This window comes from Tricharina praecox, assembly GCF_024521635.1.
Source record: "Tricharina praecox strain CBS 144465 chromosome Unknown BZA05scaffold_1, whole genome shotgun sequence".
Taxonomy (NCBI): Eukaryota; Fungi; Ascomycota; class Pezizomycetes; order Pezizales; family Pyronemataceae; genus Tricharina; species Tricharina praecox.
In genome coordinates, this window is record NW_026250403.1 from 735,894 (window position 1) to 759,604 (window position 23,711).

General features: G+C 54.6%; 8 protein-coding genes across 8 annotated transcripts; 5 read left to right on the plus strand and 3 right to left on the minus strand.

Moving 5' to 3' along the window:
* Positions 1–143: 143 nt before the first annotated feature.
* Positions 144–1,370, plus strand: BZA05DRAFT_6770 (uncharacterized protein). The gene has a single exon (XM_051488553.1). It carries the CDS (start codon positions 385–387, stop codon positions 1,033–1,035), a length of 651 nt encoding a protein of 216 aa, XP_051344143.1. The 5' UTR covers positions 144–384; the 3' UTR covers positions 1,036–1,370.
* Positions 1,039–2,954, plus strand: BZA05DRAFT_414332 (uncharacterized protein; the record flags this gene model as incomplete). Its single annotated transcript, XM_051485250.1, has 6 exons — positions 1,039–1,093; positions 1,219–1,347; positions 1,422–1,600; positions 2,036–2,112; positions 2,167–2,263; positions 2,316–2,954. The coding sequence occupies 6 exons, from the start codon at positions 1,039–1,041 to the stop codon at positions 2,952–2,954; spliced, it is 1,176 nt and encodes a 391-aa protein (XP_051344144.1).
* A 1,530-nt stretch (positions 2,955–4,484) lies between these two features.
* BZA05DRAFT_381575 (P-loop containing nucleoside triphosphate hydrolase protein) lies at positions 4,485–6,205 on the minus strand. The gene is made up of 6 exons (XM_051482026.1): positions 5,680–6,205; positions 5,263–5,341; positions 5,195–5,200; positions 5,020–5,118; positions 4,865–4,957; positions 4,485–4,816 (listed from the first exon to the last, which is right to left on the minus strand). Exons 1-6 carry the CDS (start codon positions 5,712–5,714, stop codon positions 4,526–4,528), a joined length of 603 nt encoding a protein of 200 aa, XP_051344145.1. The 5' UTR covers positions 5,715–6,205; the 3' UTR covers positions 4,485–4,525.
* On the plus strand, positions 6,098–7,674 carry BZA05DRAFT_432450 (uncharacterized protein; the record flags this gene model as incomplete). The annotated part of the gene is made up of 8 exons (XM_051486220.1): positions 6,098–6,134; positions 6,306–6,493; positions 6,543–6,662; positions 6,760–6,879; positions 6,913–7,011; positions 7,079–7,167; positions 7,198–7,225; positions 7,549–7,674. 8 exons carry the CDS (start codon positions 6,098–6,100, stop codon positions 7,672–7,674), a joined length of 807 nt encoding a protein of 268 aa, XP_051344146.1.
* A 2,696-nt stretch (positions 7,675–10,370) lies between these two features.
* BZA05DRAFT_6997 (uncharacterized protein) lies at positions 10,371–13,415 on the plus strand. The gene is made up of 4 exons (XM_051488572.1): positions 10,371–10,413; positions 10,504–12,458; positions 12,525–12,617; positions 12,673–13,415. Exons 2-4 carry the CDS (start codon positions 10,826–10,828, stop codon positions 13,098–13,100), a joined length of 2,154 nt encoding a protein of 717 aa, XP_051344147.1. The 5' UTR covers positions 10,371–10,413; positions 10,504–10,825; the 3' UTR covers positions 13,101–13,415.
* Positions 13,416–13,861: 446 nt separating this feature from the next.
* Positions 13,862–14,289, plus strand: BZA05DRAFT_7059 (uncharacterized protein). The gene has a single exon (XM_051488577.1). The coding sequence runs from the start codon at positions 13,907–13,909 to the stop codon at positions 14,258–14,260; it is 354 nt and encodes a 117-aa protein (XP_051344148.1). The 5' UTR covers positions 13,862–13,906; the 3' UTR covers positions 14,261–14,289.
* A 30-nt stretch (positions 14,290–14,319) lies between these two features.
* BZA05DRAFT_423245 (dihydrouridine synthase) lies at positions 14,320–15,521 on the minus strand (the record flags this gene model as incomplete). The annotated part of the gene is made up of 3 exons (XM_051485864.1): positions 14,320–14,636; positions 14,717–15,387; positions 15,457–15,521. The coding sequence occupies 3 exons, from the start codon at positions 15,519–15,521 to the stop codon at positions 14,320–14,322; spliced, it is 1,053 nt and encodes a 350-aa protein (XP_051344149.1).
* Positions 15,522–16,347: 826 nt separating this feature from the next.
* BZA05DRAFT_7073 (uncharacterized protein) lies at positions 16,348–19,170 on the minus strand. The gene is made up of 2 exons (XM_051488578.1): positions 17,375–19,170; positions 16,348–17,313 (listed from the first exon to the last, which is right to left on the minus strand). Exons 1-2 carry the CDS (start codon positions 19,015–19,017, stop codon positions 16,551–16,553), a joined length of 2,406 nt encoding a protein of 801 aa, XP_051344150.1. The 5' UTR covers positions 19,018–19,170; the 3' UTR covers positions 16,348–16,550.
* Positions 19,171–23,711: the final 4,541 nt, after the last annotated feature.

The following is a 23,711-nucleotide window of genomic DNA, read 5'->3' on the forward strand; positions in this document are numbered from 1 at the left end:
TGGGATCATCCGAAGTCACTCGGATTTGAGTACTTGATGCCATGCCTACTCGGATTTGTCCCCGATCGAGGAGTCCATTGGGATGAATCCAGAGCCGATGGTAAGCTATGTCTTGCCGCTCAAGATCCGGCGTCGATAAGGCGATTCTTCCCATGTCTCGATCTGTCCCTCAAATCTCCCTTCTACCTACATGCAGATGGATCTCTGGGACCTTCCTGCGCCTGCGTAACTGCGCTCTGCCAAGCCCGCTGCCGGCAGGCAGTGCTAAGTTGAGCGCTCTCTCGTCTCTAGACTCTACAGCAGAATTGCTCTCCATGTGAACTGCTCCAGTGCTCCAGTGCTTGATTGCTTTGTGCTGGCCGGCCGCGTTGTTCGGTTGGTTGGATGGGTCCGTTGGGCTGGCTGCTTGCTGGCTGCAGCTGTTTTGGGGTTGAAAGAGCTGTTCGCCTTAATCTTCCTTTCTCTTTGCACTTTGGCTCTTCTTCGAGGACTCTTCTTCTGTCTTCTGTCTTCCGTCTTCTTTTGCTGTCCCTCTTTATCTTCAGCTGCTTTTTCCCCCGTCCCCATTCCCTCTCTTTTGAGGCGAACGAACACTGCCACCAAACTCTATCACTCACCCAGATTCCTCCTCCTCCTCTTCTTCTTCTTATTCTTCACCCTCCCAGTAATAAACCCCTCCCCTTCCCTTCCCAGCCCCCTCAAGCCGTCGCTGCCCCCAACAACAATCAGCAAGCATCCGTTGTTTGTTGTCGGCGTCACGAGGCATCCGGAGCGAGCGAACAAACGAAACCCTCTCTTCCGTCGCTTAGTGTTCCTTCGTCGCCGCGCCGCCCGCCTTGTCGCTTCGCTCTTGCTTTACGACCCCCATCCATTTCTCTTTCATCCTCCACCCAAACCCGCCACACTGCAACCGAACCCCAACTCCAACACCCCAACCACCACCACCACTACCACCACCACCACCACTGCACACTCCCCCATCTTACTACCATCCGCACACATCTTATCACCGCCCAAGAGTCCTGCCATCTCTGAATCATGGCTGCCGAATACTCGGGCACTCGCCTGTATCTAGGCAACCTCCCCAAAGACAGTAAGCCACCTCTCCTCCCATCGCGTTTGCTGTGCTTTTTTCGTTCTCGCGTTTCTTTGTCGTCTCGTCGCGCGTGTGCGCTCGTGCGCAAGAAACGCCCTGCTGACTCTCTCGCCCAACAACAGCTCGGAAACAGGAAGTTGAAGAGTTTTTCAGCGAATTCGGCCATGGCACCATCACTGAAGTCAAGCTCATGGATGGATTCGGCTTCATTCAATACGAAAGCCCCGATGACGCGAAGGACGTGGTACCAGGTCAGTGCACTCCCACACTCTCTACCCCATATCCCAACACAGTTACGCTGACGTCTGTGCGTTCGCCGCTGCAGCCTTCCACGGCAAAGAATTCAAAGGAAGCTCCCTTATCGTTCAGTTTGCTCGCGGCAATCGCCACCACGCCAGCCCTAGGGAATTTGCGCCCAGCGGACCAGGCGGTTTCCCTCCTCGTCCGAGGCGCACTCAATTCAGGATGAACATTACTGGCCTTCCTCCGGATACCAGCTGGCAGGTGGGCTCACCATTACTCCTCGTTTCTGCTGCACACTACATTTCTTTGATTCCGTGGGGCCTACGATGAATGTGCGTTCGCTATTTTGTATCGCCCCTACTACTGCTACCACCTACCCTACCACCATGTGCTCCTTGGATAGGCTCTGGTGGTCCTGAACCTCTTGTCCCCGAGGGTTTGGCACGACCTCGTGGGACTTGCGCTCTCGTCTCCTCTCCAGTTGGCCGGATGAAACTCCTTCACAATGGGAAATTACTAGTCCGATTGGAGTCGGTGGGGTAGTGGGTAATACTGTCATCGATCAAGACCTGAAGGGATGGACATATCTATTGGCCAGGAATTATCCGAATACCCGTTGCGCATCTGATTTACTGGAGGAACCATCTGGGGATTCGTTGAGGAACTCGAACTCATTGAGGCTTTGTGACTACCTAGGACCTGAAGGACTTCGCCCGCAAGTCTAACGACAGTGTCGTCTACTCCGATATGAGTCGTGACCGCGATGGCCGGGGGTACGTTCTTATCTCATCCTTTCGTTTTTCACTCTTGCTAATTGGCGACTCCAGTACCGTGGAATTCGAGACCTTGGAGGACCTCAAGAGAGCGTGTCAATTCCTCGACCAGTCCGAATATCGCGGTTACCGCGTGACTTGCATTGCTGACGTATGTACCTATTATTCCCCGTCGACTTTATCGGTTGCTAATCTCCGAGCAGGAGGGCGCTACTTTGGGAGGAAGTGGTGGAGGTCGCTACGGTGGAAGTGCCTACGGCGGAGGTGGTCCCCGTGGACGTTCGGTCTCTCCTCACCGTGGAGGCTACTCGCGTCGCTACTCTCCGCCTCCTGCCCGTCACGCCTCTCCCACGAGGTACGGTGGTCGCAGCAGCCGCTACGATTCCCCTCCTGGACACCGTGGCTATCGTGAGCGCTCCCCGCCTCGTGGTGGCAACGGCGGTCGTGATCCCTACTATGGTGGAGCTGGTGGTGGACGCGATAGGTCCCCGCCTCCTCGTAGGCCTCCTCCTCCTCCTGTGGATGACTATGCCCCGCCGCGCGGTGGAGCACCCGGATACGGAGGTGGTCGGGATGATTACCCTCCTGCCAGACGTGGATACGACGAGGATCCTGGACACTACGGAGGAGGAGGTGCTCACGGTGCCAACGGCTCAAGCAGAGGTGGTGGTGGTGGTGGTGGTGGTGGTGGAGGTCGTTATGATGATTCCAGGCGCTATCCTAGCCCACCTCCTCCGAGAGGAGGAGGAGGTGGTGGTGGCGGTGCAAGGTCCCCTCCTCCCCCGAGGGGCGCACCTCCCCCTCGAGGTGGCTATGAGGAGTACGACCGCCGCCGGTATTAGGTCTGATCCAAGTGACCCGCTGGGTTGGAGAAGGAGCATTTCGGCTGACAATATTGCTTAGCGAGCCAACCACGGCCGGTTTCGAGAACGTTCCAACGGGACCGAAATCTCATAGATCGAATGCGAATGTGAATGTGAATGTGAATGGAGGGGGAGGCGGTGGTGGTGGCAGTAGCTACCGCAGCAGACCGGAATGACGTAAAAAGCTGGAGAAAATTTTACAAATACCGAAAAGTTTCACAATGAGAGAAGATGTGATGGGAAGGGAAATGAGTGAGAGGATTCTTGAAACCTCTTGCTAACGAAAATAATTCCCTTTTCTGTTACTGTCTGCTCATTGGCTTTTTACTTGTTTAACGATTTGTCTGTCTGTCTTGTCTCTATCCGTTTCTTTCACGATTGGTTTTGCCACTTGTTTCCTGTTTCTCTCTCTCTTTCTTTTGTTTTCTTTGTCGTGGAAACTACCTAGGGGGCGTGAGTGGGTGGGTGAGTGAGGGAGCGAGGGATGGATGGGGTACGATTATGGCTTCTGTTTTTTCTTTTTCTTCACGGGAATGAATGATTGTGTGCTATGATATGGCTACCATACCGTCACGATCACGATCGCGTGTCTCACTTTTTCTTTCTGTCGTCATTGTCTGTCCATCACATCAACCAACCAACCAACCAACCGTCGACCAGACCTTATGCGAGTAATCATGCATCTACCTATCGACCAACCCAGGTATGCCACCGTATGTATACTATGCTAGGGATGGAAATTCCGCTTCAGCCCTACCTACCATTTACGCCACAACCAACCAATGCGGAAAGCAGAGTCGTCGTCGTCGTCGCATCGCAACTTGTATGTAAGTAAAAAAAACAGATTTCATTCTGCAAAAGTGTGAACCCATACTACCAGGTAGTAGGTAACTCAGGTAACTCAGGTAACTCAGGCAACTCAGGCAACTCACAACACCCCCCAAGTCAAAGGGGGTGAACATTGAACATTGACCATGAACATGAACATGAACACAAGGAAAAAAAATCCACTCCCGGCTCCCTTCCCAATAATCCTCTTAAAGTAAAAAAAAAAAAAAAGTCAGTCGCCTTATCACCCACCTCCCTCCGAACCCCAAGTCCGAATCCTCAGCCCAGCCCAGCCCAGCCCGGGCAGCCCAGCCCAGACAGCCACTTTTGACCCCCCACCGCGCCCACCCGTCCCCCGCCCACGCCCAAAACGGAAAGAAAGAAAAGAAAAGAAAAAGAAACAAAAACTAATAGAAAAAAAGTGTAAAAGTGGTATTGTTACAAGTAGATTTGTTGCCGCGCGCGCTCATTTGGTTTGGTGGTGGTCGGTCGGTCGGTCGTGGAAGTAAGTGGTTTCGTCAAAGTCGATTAACTGATAATAGCGTACGTGCCGGTGCCGGTGCGGGCAGGCGGACGTACATCGTGCGTGCGTGGTTCCCATCCATCCATCAAGAAATCCAATCCTCCTCCTCTCTCTCCCTCCCCTCCCCATCGCCGGAAAACACAAAACACAAAACACAAAACACAAAACACAAAACACAAAACCCAAAAAAACCGCATGGTTATAGGATAACGCAGCATCCGGTATTCTTCTCCTTATCGAAAGTTGTCAGGGCAGCGCGGGTGGCAGCCTCAAATACGTCGTCGACGCCCTCGCCGGTGAGGGAACTACATTCCAGGTACTTCTTTGAGCCCACCTGCTTGGCGATTGTCTCCGCATAGCTCGCTTGTACGAAGTGCATCGATTTCTTGCGCATCTCCTCGCGAGCGGCGGGGTCTTCGCGGAGGTCTTTTTTGAGGCCCACGAGGATGATGGGGACGCCGGGGCAGCGCTCTTGTGCTTCTTCTATCCACTAGAGGAGGTCAGCGGGGAAGGATGGGCAAGAGGACGGGGTAGGTACCTTGTTCTGGACGTTCTCGAGTGAGTCTGGACTGTCGATGGCGTAGCCGATCAAGATCACGTGCGCTTTGGCATATGCCAGTGGTCGTAGCCGCTACGTAAAGTCAGCACCGATGTACGTCGTGGGCCGAGAATGACAATGCTGAATGGTCGAACCTCATAATCTTCCTGACCAGCCGTATCCCATAATGCCAACTGCACCGACTTGCCGTCCACTCGGCAATCCGTCACATAGTTCTCGAAGACAGTAGGGACCTGTATATACCGTCAATGGACTGGCGGGGCGGGGGGGGATGGTGTGTTGGTGGGGGAAACCGTAGATATCACTGACATAATGCTGCATGCGGATTAGCTTCGTTCAGATTGCGCGGCCCATTCAAAAACATCGGGAGAACTCACTGTTGGGAAATAACCCAGTGTGAAGACGCTCAAAAGACTGGTCTTTCCGCACGCACCATCGCCGATAATAACAAGCTTCCTACAGAGACGCCCCCAGGCATGTCAGCCATCTACAAACTCCGTACGTAACCACCAGGGCAAAAAAGCGCCAGGCTGAGGGAGTATTTCCGTCGCGGGCCGGGGAGCAGTGGGTTGGTTATTGAGGCTATATTTGGCAACAACCACCACCGTCATGAGCACCTTTTTCCCTCCCCGTTCCCACCCACGCTCCCAGTGCTTGTGGATTTTGATCCTTTGCAATTTTGCCGAAGCTTCGGGATCCCCTCCCTCCCTCACAATCGTCCCGGGGGAAGGGGTGTCCACTCCCACGCCCATGCCGCGCCCACGGAAAGTAGAGTGAAGGGGGGGGAAGTTTACCTCCGGATGACATTGACAGCTTGGTTCTGCGCCATCGCTGATGTGGATTCGGGAGACGGTCGGCTGTGCAACGTGGTCGGTGGCGGTACAGTCAGGGTTCGCGGTCGGTGGTAGCAAGGTTCCAGCGGGAGACCGAAGCTGTGATGGAGGAGCGCGATGGATGACGAGCGAGGAGTCTGTCGGTCAGGTCGCGCTGGTGGGTCGCGGGGGGGTGTAGTGCAGTGTGGTTGCTTTCGCGGTTGATTGAAGGTTTGGAGCGACGACGGAGACGACGACGACTGCGGCGGCCAGGTAGTTGATAAGGAAGTGAGCTGAGGCGAGGCTTCTTCTTCTTCTTGTGCTTCTTGTTCTGCCGTGATCGGATCCGCGAGTCCCCAATTAAGGGAGAGAAAGGAGCTCGGAAGAGGCGGAGACGGAGATGGAGGATCAGGAAGAGGGAGGGAGTAGTAGGGAAGGTAAGAGAGAGGTTGCGAGCAGCAGCGGCGGCGGCTGTTTAGTTTTCTGGGGGGGTGCCCGGGGGTGGGTGGAGGGGGGTGGTTTATTTTGGGGGGTGGTGTTGGGTAGGTAAGTGGTTTTGGCGGTGGATTTGGTAACTGCAAGTGGTTTGTGGGAGGGTTCTGTTACAGCACTCGCGAGCGTAATACGGTTGCAGGCGGAGTTTGGGGTTAGCGTGCGCGTGAGCGAGGGAAGAAGAGTGAGAAAAGAAGTGAGAAGCGTCAGAAGGGGAGCGGAGCGGAGAGGCGAGCGAAAGAGGGATGGTTTCTACGAGGACTTTTTTCTTCTTCTATCGAGCACGGCGCTGTGGGTACTGGAGGTGAGTAACTTCATGTGAGGATATAGTGGTATGTACGCAATGCTACGAGGCACGATGCTTTTACGTTGAAGGGCGCGGCTGGGAGCAGAGAAGAGACGAGACGAGAATCTCTCGAGAACACGCGCAGGACGATGATGGTGATGATCATGGGTACATACTCTACATACTGGTAGGTATGCTGTCCATGTAGTTACCGTACTCCAGTGTACCGGAGTTACTACAGTAGTTACATAGCATATAGTTCCATGTAACTAACTGTGTGCTAGGCAGAGCAGTTCGGATCGATAGTTCGCCATGACGATCGCGAACAGCGCTCCCGCGTCTGGCTGGCTTCTTCAATCGCCTTCGAGTTGCATCCCGTTGCTACTACCTATCGGAGTTACATGGTAGCAGTAGCAGATTCTACAGGCTATACATAGAACTGCCTGCCTGCCCGCCTGCCTGTCTGGGTTCCTGGAGTCGGTAGGGCGGTGTGGTCGAGCAGGGACGTGGAGAGCGAAGACACGGTACGGGGAGCAGTGAGTTCTTCGGTATGGCATAGTAGATGTGCGGTAGTCAGTTGGATAGATACAATGGAAAGCCCAGTCTACTCCGAGCAGCAGGGGAAGCTCTCTCGTCTTCAGCTCTCCCTTCTATGCGTTCTCGGGCTTCTCCGCAGTAGTACTGGTACTTGGGTAAGTACCGTACTTGCTCAAATACCGTAGAGCACTTCGAGGGCTGCTGCACATCATGGTACGTACCTACCGCTGCAAGTTTACGTAGATACTCACCTGTGGATGGTCCGCTTTACACGCCCCGTCGGCCGCGGTTCTTGCCGTCCCCTGGGAACGAGGGCCACCTAACTATCGCCCACCAAACGGATGGCATGGCAAGCCCCTAGCGGCGAGGAGTTCAGCTGAGATGGAACCGCAATTGCGAGCAGTGATCCTTATGCAGAGTGCAGACAGGGGATGATCGCCGTATCCGCATCCGAGAAGTCCACAGGAGGGCACACGACGGATGCTTGAGCAGGCACCCAAGATGTAGATGCTCTAGAATAGTTAGAACACAATTAGGTTGCCTATGATGGCGATGCTCCGACGTGGTGGTGGGTACATAGCGTGCTTTCCCCATCGTCGGGTGCCCCGGTGTCCGGCCGTTTGCGTTGGTCCGGCAACGGCGGCGGCCTCTCCCTGGTCTGACGGTCAGTCATGTCAGCCTTGTTTCGGCCCCCTCAGGGTCACCATTCTCATCGCCCGTTCCCAATTCCTACCTTCCTCCTTTATGATGACTGTCATTCCTCCGCTTTGTCCTCGGACCCCACTCTGCGTGTCCCCGTCCTGCATCCAATTGACCGTGTGTCTGCCCGTTGTCAGCGAATACAGTTCAATTGCTACTATGTAGCAGTAGAAGTAGGGTACTTTACGTACGAATCCCCGAGCATACGGCCTTTCTCTCCGTTTGGAGAATCATGATTGGAGTAGAAGTACTCTACTCAGTGCACTGTGCACTTACTCGTCGAGCTTGAGCCTGTAAAGTACGTACTCGTGTGCACATCTCCAGCTTTCTGCAGGATTCAAATCTACTTCTCCCCCAAAGCCCGCTTTGTTGCGGCTCTATACTCTAGTGGAAGCATTCCCACCCAAAGATTGAACCTTGCCTCGTCTTGCTACTTGTAGTGCTGTTTGCTACCTCATCGTCATCATCATCTCCACCACTACCACCACCACCATCACCGCATCTCGTTTCGTTCCGGGATCGCCCACCTCCTTCTCTCCCTCTCTCCCTCTCCATCGCTCTTCCCATCCAATCCAATCCTCTCGGTCATTCCGAATCCTCCCATCAGCCTCACTACCTAGTACGGTAGTACTCTTCCTCGCGCACTCGTCACCAACCACACAACTCACATCCCCGTCAATTGTCAACCTCATTTCTCGCATATCAGTTACCCGGCGAACATCATTCGTTGATTTCGACTGCTGCCGCTCGCTGTCCCGTGACCCTCGCATAAGCACTTCCACTACGCTGATAGGTACTTCGAAGGGAGTACTGTAACGAGCAACAAACACATAATTGCTACTGTCAGAAAGGGGAGACAGAAGAGAGAGAGAGAAACAGAGAGAAAGGGAGAGAGAGAAAGTTGGTGCGTGTGTGCATAGAGCGTAAACGACCACTGTCAGATGTGCGTACTTTGACTTCGTTAGTCCCCTGGTTGCTTCGTCCACTGTCCACCACCCAATTCAAACGACCACCCAACCAAATCTACCCACCAACTACTTTCACTACCACTACCACCACTACCAACTTCCTCCTCCTCCTCCCCACCACCACCACCTCCTCCTCCCCCCCACCACCACCACCACCTCCTCCGCTACTCTCAACCATCACCACCACTACCATATACACCCACCCACCGCATCATCGCTTTGTCAGCCGTCACTCAGCAGCATCGCCACTAACTTTAGGTGCTGAGTTTACCGCCCCGCAGCAGTAGGTGACAGGCTCAGGAACCCGTTAAACCTCGCAGCTTCGCCGTGCACATCTCGGACGTCATTCTCTTGGTGCTCCCCGACTCCCGGAATAAGGCAAGAATCTGGACATGCCTGCTGGTAACTCACAGCGCAATCCACAATCAGAAACTCAGGACCATCAATCCTTACCCGCGAACAGCAAAGCAACTCACATCCGCAACAAAGACGGTACTAAGTTGATTACTGTGCCCTCCCGCAAGGTGTCTAACCCCGAATCTGCTGCTGCTGCTGCCGCCGCTACCACTGCAACCACCACCACCACCGCCGCTACCGCCTCCTTCTCCTCCTACTCCTCCTCCTCCTCCCTCTCATCCTCCGCCGTCTTCGCTACCACCGCCGCCGTCACTCCATCACCTCATCCCCCCCCACCTCCTCCTCCTCCTCCACCACCACCGGCTACGGCTTTCGTCCCCACCATGGACTACTCTAACGGAGCAAATGCTAGCGCGGCGGGGAAGAAGAAGAAGAAGAACAAGAGGGGAAAGCAGGTTGCTCAGGCTCAGCACCACCACCATCACACCCACCAGCACGATGAGTACGGTTCCATTTCGAACGGGCCCGCAGCCATCACTCCGCCACATTCGAACCACCCCCATCACTACCAGCAGGACATTCGGGACTCGATGGCTGACTTTGACGACAACGACCCCCCCGAACTCGTGGACCCTGACGACGAGGAGGAATACTACTCCGACCAGGACAACGAGTATGACGACAATGAGCCCTACTCTCCACCGCCACCTTCTGCTCCGGCTCCGGCAGCCGGCAAGAGCAAAAAGGGAAAGAAGAAGAGCAAGAAAAAGGCCGCCGGCAGCGAGCTCCTCGGCGCCGGAGGTGGTGTTGGGGCTGGGCCGGTTCAGACCCGCAAGGGAAAGGACCGCATATGGAACACTTCGACCACGGAAGAACGTGAACGGATCAAGGATTTCTGGCTGTCACTTGGCGAGGAAGAGCGTCGATCTTTGGTCAAGGTGGAGAAAGAGGCTGTTCTGCGGAAGATGAAGGAACAGCAGAAGCATTCTTGCTCGTGTAGTGTCTGTGGACGAAAGAGGACTGCTATAGAGGAGGAATTGGAGGTCTTATATGATGCTTATTACGAGGAGCTTGAGCAGTACGCCAATCAGCAACAGACAAATAAATATCTTAGCCACGTCCCTCCGAGTCCGCCGTCCGGTACCTTTCCTAGTAGCATACCACCGCCGCCTCCGCCGCCGCCTCCTACTGGAGCCCCTCCCCGTACACAGCCCGGGAGTGTTATCAAGCCGGAGGACGAGGACGAATACGACGAGGACGAGGACGATGATGAGTACGAAGACGACGACGAGGTGCTCGACCACCCTCTCTCGCCACCGCCTCAGAACGATCCGAGACCAGACTTCTTCAATTTTGGCAACAGCCTAACCGTACAAGGTGCGTTGATTCGCAATGGGGGAGGGGGGAGGGGAGGCACAACATTGGTTGAGGGATTGACGAAGCGGTTGACTGACTTTGATCTTACAGGTGGAATCTTGACGGTGGCAGACGATCTGTTGAAGAATGACGGGAAAAAGTTCATCGAGATGATGGAGCAGCTGGCGGAACGCCGAATGGCCCGCGAAGAGGAAGCCAACAGTGTCAACGGCGTGGCTCGCGACGCCAACGTTCACCACCAGCACGTTCACAATCACACCCAGCCTTCGGACTACGACGACGAGGAGTACGACGACGAAGAGGACGAAGATGAGGAGTACGAGGAGGACGAAGAGGAGGACGAGGAACCTGTGCGTAATCTATGTCTACGTGGAGGGACTACACACTAACTCGACAATGATGAAAGGACACCATGACTGAGGAACAGCGCATGGAGGAGGGACGCAGGATGTTCCAAATCTTCGCCGCTCGGATGTTCGAGCAACGTGTACTCCAAGCCTATCGGGAAAAGGTCGCCGAAGAACGACAAAAAAAGCTCCTACAGGAACTCGCCGATGAAGACAGGCGCAAGGAGGAACGTGAGGCCAAAAAGGCTCAGGACAAGGACAAGAAGCGGGAGAAGAAACGGCAGGCGAAGCAGGCCAAGGAGGAGGAGCGTCTTCGCAAGGAGGCGGAAAAGAGGGAAGAGGAGGCCAAGCAGAAGGAACTCGATGCCAAGAGGGCCGAAGAGCAGCGGAGACGGAGGGATGAGCAGAGGCTGAAGCGGGAGGCCGAGAGGAAGGCTGCCGAGGAGGAGAGGCAGCGGAAGGAGGAGGAGAAGAAGAAGCGGCAGCTGGAGGAGAAGGAGAGGGAGGCTGAACGTGAGCGCAAACGGAAGGAACACCAGGAGCGCGAGCGGAAGAAGCGTGACGAGCTGGCCAAGAAGCAGAAGGATGAGAAGGAGGCGCGGGACAAGGAACTGCGGGAGAAGCGCGAGCGCGAGGATAGGGAAAAGCGCGAGCGTGAGGCAAAATCCAAGAAGGATGCTGTCGAGAAGGAGAAGAAGCGCAAAGAGGAGGAAGCAAAGGCCAGGGCCGAAGCTGCTATTGCGGCGACCAAACGTGCTCAGGTCTTCGCACCTACTCCGCCGATGCCCCAAACTCAAACCGCACCCCCGCCCGGATACGGATCACCACACCTCCCAGTTATCACGCCCGCGACCCCCAAACAGTCAGCTGGTCCCCAGATTCACCGACCACGTAACTCATCCCAGCAGGGTTCGATCCAGGGCTCACAAGGTTCTTCTCCGAAGACTCCAAACGTGGCCCCTCGTTTCGGAACGACTGCCTCCCCTAGTACGCCGATCTCGCAGCAGCAGAACATTACCGGCCCGGTTCCCATCAAGGGATTCCAGTTTCCTGGCTTTCCCCCAACGTCTCCCATGCCGCATCACATTGGTCCGCCGCCCGGTGTGACTCCCCCTGACGGTGGCTTCAACATGCCTCCGATGGGCTTGAACGGACCGAATCCGATGCAACCCTTCTTGACCGGCATGCCCCAGCGTCAAAATGGAATTCCCATGTTTACCGGACAGATGCCGTTGGGAAGCCCGCAATACCGAGGATTTGCCACACCGAATGGAATCCCCATGCAGATTCCGCCTGCGCCGGGAATGCGACCTATGGTGAACCAAGGCCGTGGAATGTTCATGGGCGATATGTCACATCAGCTTCCACCGGGAGTCCCGCTTCCACCGCCTGGATCACCGTTCGGCACTCGGGTCGAACCTGTTCCCATGAGCGGTCACTCGAGAATACCGTCCGGATCCTTTGAAGTTGTCCACAGGCCCACTCCAATCCAGAGACCTTCGAGCGTGGCACCCCATAGGAATGGAGACGATCAAGTGGACGAACTCTCCAAGGTGATGGGTAGCCGTGCACTCCTGGAAGATGACGAGGATCCACTGCCCGAGAATATGTCACCGAGCAGGAGGGTTAGCGGTCCCCAGTTTGTTCCAAGGCCTAGAAACGTTGCTTCCCCCTCGATCTTCGGAGACAGCCTCGGCGGTAAATTTGCACTCCGTCCCCGGAAAGGATTTACCTACGATGGAACAACTAACGTAGGACCGATAGGTTTCAATGATTATGGAGCCTCCTGGTCGAATCCATTGCCTCTGGGTGGCAGCTTATCTGGTTCTCTGCCTAGTGCGTGGGCAAACAAAGCAGGTGAATAAACCTACATCCCCTTCCATATTTATGATTTCTAATAGTCCATGTGTAGGCTGGTCGGACATTGATGCGGGTGCATTCAACCGTCGACGGATCACGAGGATAGATCAGATCCGCATGTTGGCGTGTCAAAAGTTCCGCGATCTTAGTGGACCCAACAACCAGCCTGTGGAGATCTCTACGCTGCAGAGGGCTGTACAAGCCGTTGCGCCACCGGACTTACACTTCGTGCTGGACGAGCTCACCCATACTCTCGACGTGGAGGGCGATTCTCAGAACGGTGGAGGTAGTTTCGATCAACGTGCCGAACATGGCAGGATACTCGTTTACTACGCTCCGGACGAGTATGCTGATCCCAACCACCACCACGGTCCTATCCGTGCGGGAGAGATTGGCAGTCCGAGTACGGCGGGAGCCGTGCCTTTCAAGACTCCGTTAGGAGGACCACCCGGGATGACTTCAAGTCCTGCTGGGTTTTAATGCGGTGTTAAGGGTGGTGTCTTTTTAGTAATTCTACTGCTCTGCTTCCACACAAGTATCTTTTTTTTTTCTTTCGGGGAGCTGTGGAGAGGAATCTGGGTGGTTTGTAGGGTGGGGTCTGGTTTTTTTTTTCTTTTCTTCTCGTATGATTGTCGACTGGGCATTGGGTCTTTGTTACTGTGTGCATTTACATAGCTTCGAAAACCATTTGTACTTTTGCTTGGCTCGTCAGATGGATCGTTCACACCATAGTTAGGTGGTGAGGGAGATGGATTGATGGGTGGCCGCGAGACGAGCGAACTGGATGTGGAAATGGAATTCCATACTATTTTTTTCTTTTCTTCTCCTTCGAGTTGGTACAAGTAGAACGTGATCTCGACGACCCAATCCCTGTCTTGGCTCGCAGCCTGCGGCTCGAAATTTCCTTTCGGCAAGCTCCACTGAACTTATACTCGCAGCTAACTACACCCCACCTCGACACGACCGCCAAACCACCACCACCACCGCCGGCGTCCTTCACCACTCCAACAACAACACCAACAACAACACCAACAACAACAATGAACCGTCTCGGCCTGCGCACAGCCTTCACCTTTGGGCGTCCACCCGTCCCCACCGGCGGCGCCGCAATCCCGGGCATGCACATGCAGGCCCGCATGGCGTCGGGCGGCGGTCCCCCCTCGCGCAGGAAGAAGGGCGGTCCAGTCGGGGACGTACGAGTCCGCATGTCTCCCCCCTCCCCCTCCCCTTCCCCCCGCCCTCTCCTGCCTCGAGCCGAATGCTAACGCACCACCCACGCACCAGGCATGATCCGCTACTTCCTCTTCCATCCCGCGGAGCACACGCCGCGGCCACTGAAGTTCGGCACGATGCGCTCGCTGCGGCACTGGACGGTGCACCGGGCGTGGCAGCTATTCTGTGCGCAGCAGCGCGTGGCGCGCGAGCGCGAGCTGGAGCGCCAGTACAACTCTATCCGCGAGGCGTGCGAGGCTTTGAAGCTGGTGACTGAGGGCGGCGAGGCGGCGGGTAATGCGGAGGGCGGCAGACTGTATAGAGTCGCTCTCGGAAAGAAGGAGGTTGGATCGTTTCCGATTGAGCTAAGGATCCCCACTGATACTCCGCCCAAGAATGGTTGGAATCATGGGTGGAAGAGGGCGTAAAGCGTGGCGGGATGGTGTCTTTGTATATTACTACTATTACATGAGGATGGGCGGGCTATCTACGTGCTTGGCTGCTGCCGCCGCTCTATCTCTACTGTACTCCCGAACCCCTCCTCGCCCGGCCGCCGCAGGATAAACCGCTCGTCCAGCCAGTCTATGAACTCGACAATGGTGGTGGTGGTCTCGCACATGATGTTGCGCTCCTTCTTTGGTACCTGCCCATCCAGCATCTCCGAGACGTGGTGCTGCGTCAAACGGAACGGAATCGGGTGCGACATCGAGTAGTCCAGAAACCGCTCCACCGCGCCCCACGGGGTCTTGTCGAATCCCGCGAATAGGGCGGGATTGGTAAGGAGGCCTCGCGCAGCCATTACGCCTGTGTGTCCCATTCGCATCAGCCACCCCTTTCACCCATCACCCATCCCTCTCCCTCCCAGAAGAAGAAGATAAACTCACCATCGCACCCCGTAACGCTCGCAATCCGTTCCGCATCCCCCCTCGTAAACACATCACCATTCGCAAACACGGGGACCTGCGCCACCTGCACGACGGCCCTAATCGCCTCTAGATCCACCGGCACAGAGCTGCGCGTACTCCTGCGGCGTCCATGCACCGTGATGTAGTCCACGCCACTCCCCTCCTGCACAATCCTGACCCATCGCCTCGTAACCTCCAAATCCCCATGAACCCTAATCTTAACACTGACCACAAACCGCGCTCCACAGCGCTTCTTCGCCTCCCGCACCATATCCCTGACCCGCTCCGGGGCGCCCATAAGCGCGCACCCGACCCCGCACCCTACGGCCCAGCTCTGCGGACACCCACAGTTGAGATCCACCCCATCAGCATACGGCTGCACCATTTCCGCGGCGCGCCCAAAATCCTCGACAGTGGATGCGCCGAACTGGACGATCAGTGGCGCGTCGCAAAAGGATGAGGTGAAGTCCGCTTGTCGTGCTAACTCGGAACGGACGAATTCCTTGGCCAGGATCATGGGTGTGTAGCATATGTCGGTGCTGTAGTGCTGGGCTAAGAGGCGGAAGGGGAGCTTGCTGTATCGCACCATCGGCGCGGATATGAACACGGGCCGATGCTGGGTGCGGGTGCGGGTGAGGACCGCGAGAGGGCTGTGGGGTAGAAAGATTGGTGAGTGGTGGCAGCGCGGGGTGGGAGTGGGGAGGGGGCGGGGGATGTACTGGTTGTTTGGATCCCGTGGTGGCGGGGGCGGGATGGCCGCTGCTGGTGTGGCGGCGGCTGCCATTGGCGGTTGTGGTTGTGCGGGCACTGTCATTGCTGTTATAGTAGCTGGTGGTTATCTGTCGCGACTCGCGGGTGGAGGTTGTCGTGCTGCTGGCCGTGATACTGTAACTAGCACGTTACTTGAAAGTTGAAGATTTGAGCGCGCAGCAACAAAAATAGATGGATGGTGGGGCAATGATGGCGCATCATACATACCGGTAGTGGGGGCGCCAGTGACCAATGGCCAGTGACCACACCACAGAGTGCGCATACTCATACTTTATTCCACGCTGCTCACTGCACGTGTCATGCACGATGAACCCGAGCTCTGACATTGGACATGGACACCTTTTTCCAATCATGGCCTCTCTTCATCGTCCCATCAAGAATCAAGATACAAAAAAGATCAATACAAAAGATTGCTTTTATTAAACCCCCCTCCCCCCCCCCCCCAAAAAAAAAAAAAAAGAACACCACACAAATGCAGTTTCTGGCTCATGTATCCCGTCGGTATTTTAAAACAATCAAAATATGTAGATGCCATGCAGATGCCATGCAGATTTATGTATCTTCTCAAACACGAATAAACTTTCCTTCTATCGCAAAGGTATATATATCAAGTAACGACTCCGTTTTCATACTTTGAACCGGACCAGAAGAAAAAAAGGGGGAAGAATGTGGGAAATAAAGAGACAGAGATCAAAAAAAGACGCAACAGCCACCTCCGTCCAAAGTGCTTTCCGTGTGCAGAATGACTTTTTTCGCGAACCGACGGAAAAAAAACCGAATGACGATGACCCGACCCAATGAGTAATTACAAAAAGGAAAGAGAAAGAAAAAAAAAGATGCGATCCCGAGAATGCAAAAATGACCCACAAAAACACCAGAGAGAAAGTAAAGAGGAAATAAAAGGAAAGTATGTAAATACGCTTCATGTGCCCCCGGAAATACCGCCACACATGGAAATACAAGCACAAAGTGCAAGCAGAGTGGTCAGGCCCTGTCGTAATAATCAAACCCAAAGCACCTTACTTTCACATTGCGCGGTTTACTAGAACCGTCGCATGTTGTCCACGAAGAGGGCAGGAGTCTCGACGTCTTTGTCCGTCTCCCGTCCCTCTGCCTTTCTGCGATCGAAGAAGCTCTCATGCTCCACGATCACCTGAATCCACTCGGCCAAAGCCCTTCCGATGTATGTGGCAGCCGTAGCCCCGGTGGGAGGATCCTCCACGACCGGGAAGCCGTGCTGCAGCGAATCGAGGTATCGCTGAGCAGGCGCTGGTAGCCGAGAAAGCCCCAATACCCGCTCCCGACTGGGCTGCGGTCGGTCGACCCACTCCAGGGAGAATTTGAAGTGGGCCTGCAATTTCGGCTTTTCTACCGGTGCTGGTGCAACGGGTGCTGGTGGCGTCTCCTTCTTCTCGACCGGCTTGAATCCAAAGACGCTGCGAATGCTCCACCTGCGGGGGACAGGGGTGACGGCTTCATCGGAACGAACGGAGGCGGCAGAAGATTCCGATGGAGCCTCGCTCTCGGTCAACGACGTAACTGAGGCTGTGGCGGCCACCTGCTGCAATAGCGACCCCGGGGTGGCAACAAAGGGGGCGAATGTAGGGACCATTCCGTCCAGGAGGGTTCCCGGGGGTCCGGTGGCAATGTCATTTCTCAAAATGACAATCCGCCGGCCAGGCGCAGGGAGACAAGATGCAGTCGAAGACGGCTTTCCACCACCACCATCCTCGTAGGCCTTTTTCAGTTGCAGGTGTTGGGCATAGCCAGTCCTCAGGCGGAGGAGCATAGTCTTGAGTACCTCACTACTCCACACATTAGTATCGGACGGGACCGAGCGATCGGACTATCCCGGGTAAAACTTACATGTCAACTTCGCTGGCATCGCCATCGTACCTCCCCAGCCTCCAGCACATCAATCTCATGTAGTATGCCCTTACTATAGGGCACCAATGACAAAAGAGCCTATCCCACATTGGTTCAGACAAAAGCCAATCAATGCACACAATTCTTTTTCGATCATCATCCGCAACCAACATGGGCCATATCGTATAGACGAAAGTGAGTACTCTCAGCTCCGTCATGTTGTTTACACTCCCAAGCATCGTCTGGGTGACTCCGAGCCAAAAGTTCCAATCGATGTAATTCCCGAGGCCCTGCAACTCGGCCTGTGAGAGGATAGGCATCACCTCTTCCATGAGCTCGCAGAGTTGAAAGCAACCGTCTCCATCGAACATACTAATCTTCTGCACCGCGGCCTTGAGCATCGCGGAAAAGGCGGTTCCGACGCATTCCCGGATGTTTCGCGGGAGAGTGCTATCGAACAATACCTCCCGGAGCAACACAATCAACTTGTTTTCGGCCATGGTGCGCGCCGCCGCCGTGTTCCGCGCTGCAAGGGGAAGTGTTGCTGTGGCATTCATAATGTCTTCGAAGGTTGTTGATGACGTTGCCGTCTCGGGATTTGCGGATCGATGGATGGTGTTATCAATCATTGAAAGCATCTGCGCGAGAACGTGGATATAGCCAGGCGCACACAGCTGAGCGGTACGGGTTGCGTCGGGCGACATATACTCAAACATGAGGACGTGGTATTCTCTGATAAAGACGTGTAGCAGGCCTCCGTCGCGACCACACCAACGATTCAGCCACGGCCCAAACCACTCCACTGGGTTGCCGATTGGTACTTTCACCGGCTGCCTCAATTTTCGCATCAGCAATGCCATGCTCGTGAATCCGAGAGGCTGCAGGGTCTCGGGAAACTCGGACACGACGTCCTCCGCAACATGCCGCAAATCCGTACATCTTCCAATTCCGAACCCCAATGGCACTCTTCTCACTAGATCTGGCTTCAGCCCCCAGAGGCTGATCAACATCTCAGCGACGCCGGCGCAATAAAAGAAAGCATAAGCAAGCACTTTCCCGCCAAACGTAACTAGGCCTAGCGGTGCCGAGCGAACACCCATCCTCTCGACGACATATGCCAAAGTATCAAAAAGCGTTCTGGTGAACAACACCTTTATGTTGTGTTGAACAGATTTCTGCACGGAAAAATCTGAAGTTGCGGAACACAAGGACGCCGATGACTCCGATTTTGCCGACAGAGGCTGCCGTTGCGCGAGAGGCGCAAACGTAGATGGGGGAGACCGCCATTCCGGTCGCGACATGATATACGAAATTGCACCCAGATATACTGGTCTGTCACCACCGGGCATCATCTGGGGACTTCGATTGCGAAGCTGCGCTATCAACCCTGTCCACCAGCGGTGAAGCGTTCGAACCCTCCTCTCGAGTATTTCCGGAGATATATTGCTCGAAGTCTGGTTGTAGTGTTTCTGGAGGAACGGCAGGAGGTTCTGTCGGACAATGGTTGTCTTCTGAGGGGCAGATTTGTTCGAAAATCTGCATCCGCTTTTAGCCATCATCGGGTGGTGGTGGTGAAGGGGGGAGGGGCCCGGGGGGAGGCTACTCCGGATACCACAGGAGCCCTTACTTCTGATAATCCGCATCGAGCGCCTTGAATGCCTCCCACATCTCGTCTTTGACCACCTTCTTGAAACTCGAACTTCCAGAGCTGGCGGTCGTTAGGGGTCGGTCCACAGAGATCGTTTTGGGGATTGGCGGTGGAGGTGCTGGAGGTTGTTCGACGGGGGACACATTTTTCCCAAACAAACTGAGTCGGCGAGCTCGTTTTCCAAGAGTGTTGGACCGTGAAAGTTTCGGGGTCGGCGGCGGCGCGGACTCCGGTGTTTCGGTTGTTGGTGTTGTAGCTTTCGCCTGGCCCGGCGTCTCGTTGCCGTTCGTAGGACTGATCGATGAGACTGAGCTTGCTTTCGTGGACCGGCCCTCGTCGTCTCGACTGCTCGTATCGTCTCGGCTGCTCGGCGAAGGTGACCGTGACAGGCGAGAAGTGCTGTTCCATGGATGCGAAACCGCGTCTGACTTGGCGTCCACGGATGGCTTGCTCCCGCCGTCAGAGTCGGTTCCCCCCAACCTACCTCGTTCGTACGAGGTACTGCTACCACTTTCCGAGGTGAATTCCGACTTGACCGCGAAAGTCGACACCGTGATCTTGGGTGTGCTTGGAGTCGAGCAGTCTTTTTCCATCATCGCCGCCGAGCAAGCATCCCCCGGAAGGGTGGTCGAGCTTCCAGGGATTTCGGCGGGGATTGGCGAGACGGATATTGTAGTGGTCGTAATGCTGGACTTGGACGGGGAGATTGGAAAAGAGGTGCTCAGAGGAGGAAGCCTATGGGTGTCTAGTTTTGGGGGCATGGTCGTAGGAGAAGTGGTAAGGTCGAGGGAGGCAGGAACCTTCGAGGTCGAGTTATTGCGTCGGCGCATCGACAATGCCGGCGTGAGCGAGTGTCGCAGGGAAAAGGCGGCTGCAGGTCGGGCTTTCTCCTGTGGGCTGACAGCCATTGTGCGCGTAACGAAGACTGGGGGGAGGTTGCGTATATATCCAGGTATGTGGAGCCGTGCTGGGCACGAACTGGACGTGTAAGGAATTACAGAGTTTTTTGCGACTACAAGCGCAGGATACGCAGGAAGACCATACGAGAGAGAAAACAGGAAGTGCAAGAAACGAGAGGAGGAGGAGGTAAGGTAAGACAGGGAGGGGGGGAAACGAATGACAGAGACCGAATCAAAGCAGACAAGAACAAAGCCGCCCTTTTTTTTCTTCTCCCACTGAGGGGGCTTTGACAGGCCGTGACCGAAGGCGAGGGGGGATTCGAAGGGGGGTCTGGAGCCAAAGAACGAATGGCAGGCGGAGTGTGCAGAGTAGCAGGTAGAAGTCTGATAGGTGAGTTATCCACGATCAGACAACAACGCACAGGTCAGCCCGGTGGTGTTGGCGGCAGGATGCGGAATGGCGGGCTGGCAAGGAGACGCTTCTCGACAGACTTTTCGAGCGGAACGGGCGAGGGGGGGATATGGGGGAAGGGAAACAGAAACGGAAGAAAGCAGAACAACGCGAGAAAACAGAAGAATAGAGGGAGAGAAAGAGAGGGGGACGAGGAGTGAGCGGCGACTACATACTAGTAGAGTCGAGTTGAATGGTAGCTTGGTATTGCATGATCGAGACGAGCACTCTACTAGTATTTGGTAGAGCGATGGGTTATTTGACACTTGCTGAGCTCCCACCTACATATGAGTTACCCCAGCACATAACCAATTAACTAGGTATCTAGATAGATTCTTACCTACGTCCTTACTCTACAGACCATCAAAGGTCTTCCGACTTCATTCGGGGACTGCATGTATGTAGGGAGTCCATGCGTGTGCTCGTACTAACCAACCAACTGTTGCCTACTTTAACCATCGCGAGAGTGTACAGTGGAATCGGCCCGCCGACGCCACCAGCGGTTCGAGTCTAGTGCGAGACCAAGTGCGGGCGTCCGTGTGTCTCTCGGTGCGTGTGGGAGATGCTGTGATCCGTGCCGTACGCAGGGTGATTAGGTACCGGGTACTGGGTAGAGTAGGTATAAGAAAAGAGGAAGAAGAAGAAGAAGAAAGTCGAAATCCTCGTCCACGAAGGATGAAAGAAAACGTTGTGGGAGATGTCTGGATGGGATGGATGGAATGCAAACTCAAGTTTGTATGTAGCGGACGTCCTTTTTCCAGTCTACAATCATACTACCACGTGAAAGGCATAATTATACATGCCGTATCTACATACCTACTCCAGATGACAACACATATTTACATATGTAGAGGTAGTATACCTAGTACTAGGTAGTACACGGATGGTCTCCGTGGTTCCTTCTTCCCACGAAGGAGCTCGGGGACGAACGTGCGGAGAGCACAGTGGAGGGAGGACCGTCCGAATGCCGTGTAGGTAAATACTTGAGTATATGTGCTACATACGGCATGTAGAACCCAAGTCTTGCCCCTAAACACTGGGCAGTTTCGATGCACTTTGTGCTGGCGGACAGGCGGCGGCGGCGGTGAGGCGGCGAGGCGAGGCGGCGAGGCGGCGAGGCACCGTTGCCCAACTGCGCATGCATTGCAGCCCGAAGATTCGTGCGGTGGGATGACGGACATTCAATACGATGTAGTACCGTATACTACCTGGATATAACTACTATAAATTCTAGGTAGTAACTAAAGCCGGGCTGAAGGGCTGAAGGAAGATGGTGGATCCACTCATCGAGTTCTATGGGTGAATAGCCTAGGTAGGTAGGTAGATAGAGGGCGTACTATACGTACGTGCCTGGCAAGGCATCACGATAATCCTTAGGCTATGAGTGCTGATAAACAAAAGAACATCTGGTTACCGGGCAGCGAACAGCGAGACAACATTCCTTTGATGCTGACGAGTACATTATGTAGGTAAATATTTACTTGGGTACATGAATCCCTGGTTCGGTATAGTACTCTGTTGACTGCCTTGTGTGTAACTAAGAGCAAGTAGGTACTCTGGACACATCATAGTCGTCAGCTTCCGTTCGAACCGATCACAAACAGACGACTCAACAGCCGAGAAACCCCCCAGCCGCTCCGCTGTCCGCTATTTACTTGCGTCTTGGGAACCGGATATACTTACTTTGGTACCAGTAATTTCGAGGCGACCTTGGCGCCATGCCCCAAGTCGGGTCCGCCTTTTTTTTGTGGATATTCAGGAGAAGCTGTGACGCTGCTGTTCGCCGAGGACAGACGCCACTGCACTGGCTTTCACCGGCACAGTACATACAAAGTACTTGCACCGTGGGCCTGGCGCAAAAAGAGAAGAAAAAAGAGAAGAAAAAAAAGGCATCCCTAACTCCTCTATATTGGCCACAAGGAAATGGACGCCTACTAATATGTACTCTGTGCTATATGCAGTACCTACCGCCGGTCCGCCGTAGCTGACCCCACTATTTTTACTCTCCTCTCTGGGGCCTCTTAGCCGCCCGAAAGGCTTGATGGCGCTATGCAACTGTACTGTACTCCGCTACCATTACAGTGCATCACAGGAATCAACTTTATTCACATGACTGGAGTAGAGGCACCACTTCCAGCTCGTTTGTTTGGTGAATTGCTATAGGTAATTACATGCATAATAGCTCTTCGGAAATTCACCACGGGACTTTGACAGCATTTCAGGTTGGCCGGCGGAGAGTTTTGTGAGCCATTGCAATTGCCAGAAATCTTATCGGCCGTATTATTGTATGGCAGCCCCTTTGCACTGCAGTACATCCCTCCTACAAAATGTCTCTCCTTCAGCTTACAACCGGTCTCGGTGAATTGCGCAGGTACATTCTCCCTCCGATTCTGTGTTCCTCGAGCTCCCCTGCGGCGATCAAGCTTTTTTAAGCCTCACTCGCTTATCTTGTTGAATCCCCAAATTGTTCCCGCAGCGCTTACCAGAGCCGAGGACTCGATGCAAACACGTAGATGCTTCTGGACGACTACTAGGTAAGTGCCCATCCTCTCCGGGCGCCGAAAGCCGATTGGATTCGACGGCGAGGCCCTTAATCTCCTCATCGAGGCTATTATGCTATTATCGTGGCACAGAGTGCTGTAACTAACCTTCTCCCCCCCCTCTCCCCCCCCCTCTCTCCCTCTCTCTCTCTCTCTCTCTCTCTCTCTCTCTCTCTCTCTCTCTCCCTCTCCCTCTCCCTTTCGATAGCCAGCTTATGCTACATACTTCTATGAGTTACCGGTTAGTAACATCCGTCCGGCGTCCGGTGCATACTATATGTACTTACTCGAGCTCCCAGGTCCTACATGTGAGCATGTACGTAGTACTCCGTCACATCCCAACCCGACCACAGCAAGCACGCAATAAAGCGGTGATATACCTTTACTATTGCTTGCCTGCCGAGGTGTAACGGACGAAACTACCGCTCTATGTGTGCAAGACTCTCTCTCGCCCACCTACCGTACCGTATGAATCCACCCCACCGCGTGCGCACGGGTACCGGTATGGACCTTTGATCAACCAACAAAAAACAAAAACAACACACTCCCGAGCAGGCCGACTGGATGGGAGAAAAACACGGCTCCTCTACCTACTGTCCCACCCCTCAGCTCGGTGGTTGAGTCAGCGGAGTTGTGCCGTGAGTCTGTCTTGCGGGGGGAACGGAAAGTGGATACTTGCTTAGACGATCCCACCCTTATTACGGTGGGGGTGGCGGCATCCTTCGCCTTCCGGAGCGGCCCCGAAAGACTTGCGTGCAGTTCCCTGGTTCAGCGCAGATCACAGGTAAGTACTTGTTAG

Excerpts from the sequence above, each read along its gene's own strand:
- BZA05DRAFT_6770 (XM_051488553.1), top strand. The coding sequence starts at position 385 with ATGGGTCCGTTGGGCTGGCTGCTTGCTGGCTGCAGCTGTTTTGGGGTT.
- BZA05DRAFT_7073 (XM_051488578.1), bottom strand. The coding sequence starts at position 19,017 with ATGCGGATTATCAGAAGTAAGGGCTCCTGTGGTATCCGGAGTAGCCTC. Across the intron at positions 17,314-17,374 it reads GATGCCAGCGAAGTTGACAT|TGAGGTACTCAAGACTATGC; the intron begins GTAAGTTTTACC and ends TGTGTGGAGTAG.
- BZA05DRAFT_7059 (XM_051488577.1), top strand. The coding sequence starts at position 13,907 with ATGATCCGCTACTTCCTCTTCCATCCCGCGGAGCACACGCCGCGGCCA.
- BZA05DRAFT_381575 (XM_051482026.1), bottom strand. The coding sequence starts at position 5,714 with ATGGCGCAGAACCAAGCTGTCAATGTCATCCGGAG. Across the intron at positions 4,958-5,019 it reads CTGGTCAGGAAGATTATGAG|CGGCTACGACCACTGGCATA; the intron begins GTTCGACCATTC and ends GACTTTACGTAG. Across the intron at positions 4,817-4,864 it reads TCGAGAACGTCCAGAACAAG|TGGATAGAAGAAGCACAAGA; the intron begins GTACCTACCCCG and ends GACCTCCTCTAG.
- BZA05DRAFT_6997 (XM_051488572.1), top strand. The coding sequence starts at position 10,826 with ATGACTGAGGAACAGCGCATGGAGGAGGGACGCAGGATGTTCCAAATC. Across the intron at positions 12,459-12,524 it reads CTTCGGAGACAGCCTCGGCG|GTTTCAATGATTATGGAGCC; the intron begins GTAAATTTGCAC and ends TAGGACCGATAG. Across the intron at positions 12,618-12,672 it reads TGCGTGGGCAAACAAAGCAG|GCTGGTCGGACATTGATGCG; the intron begins GTGAATAAACCT and ends GTCCATGTGTAG.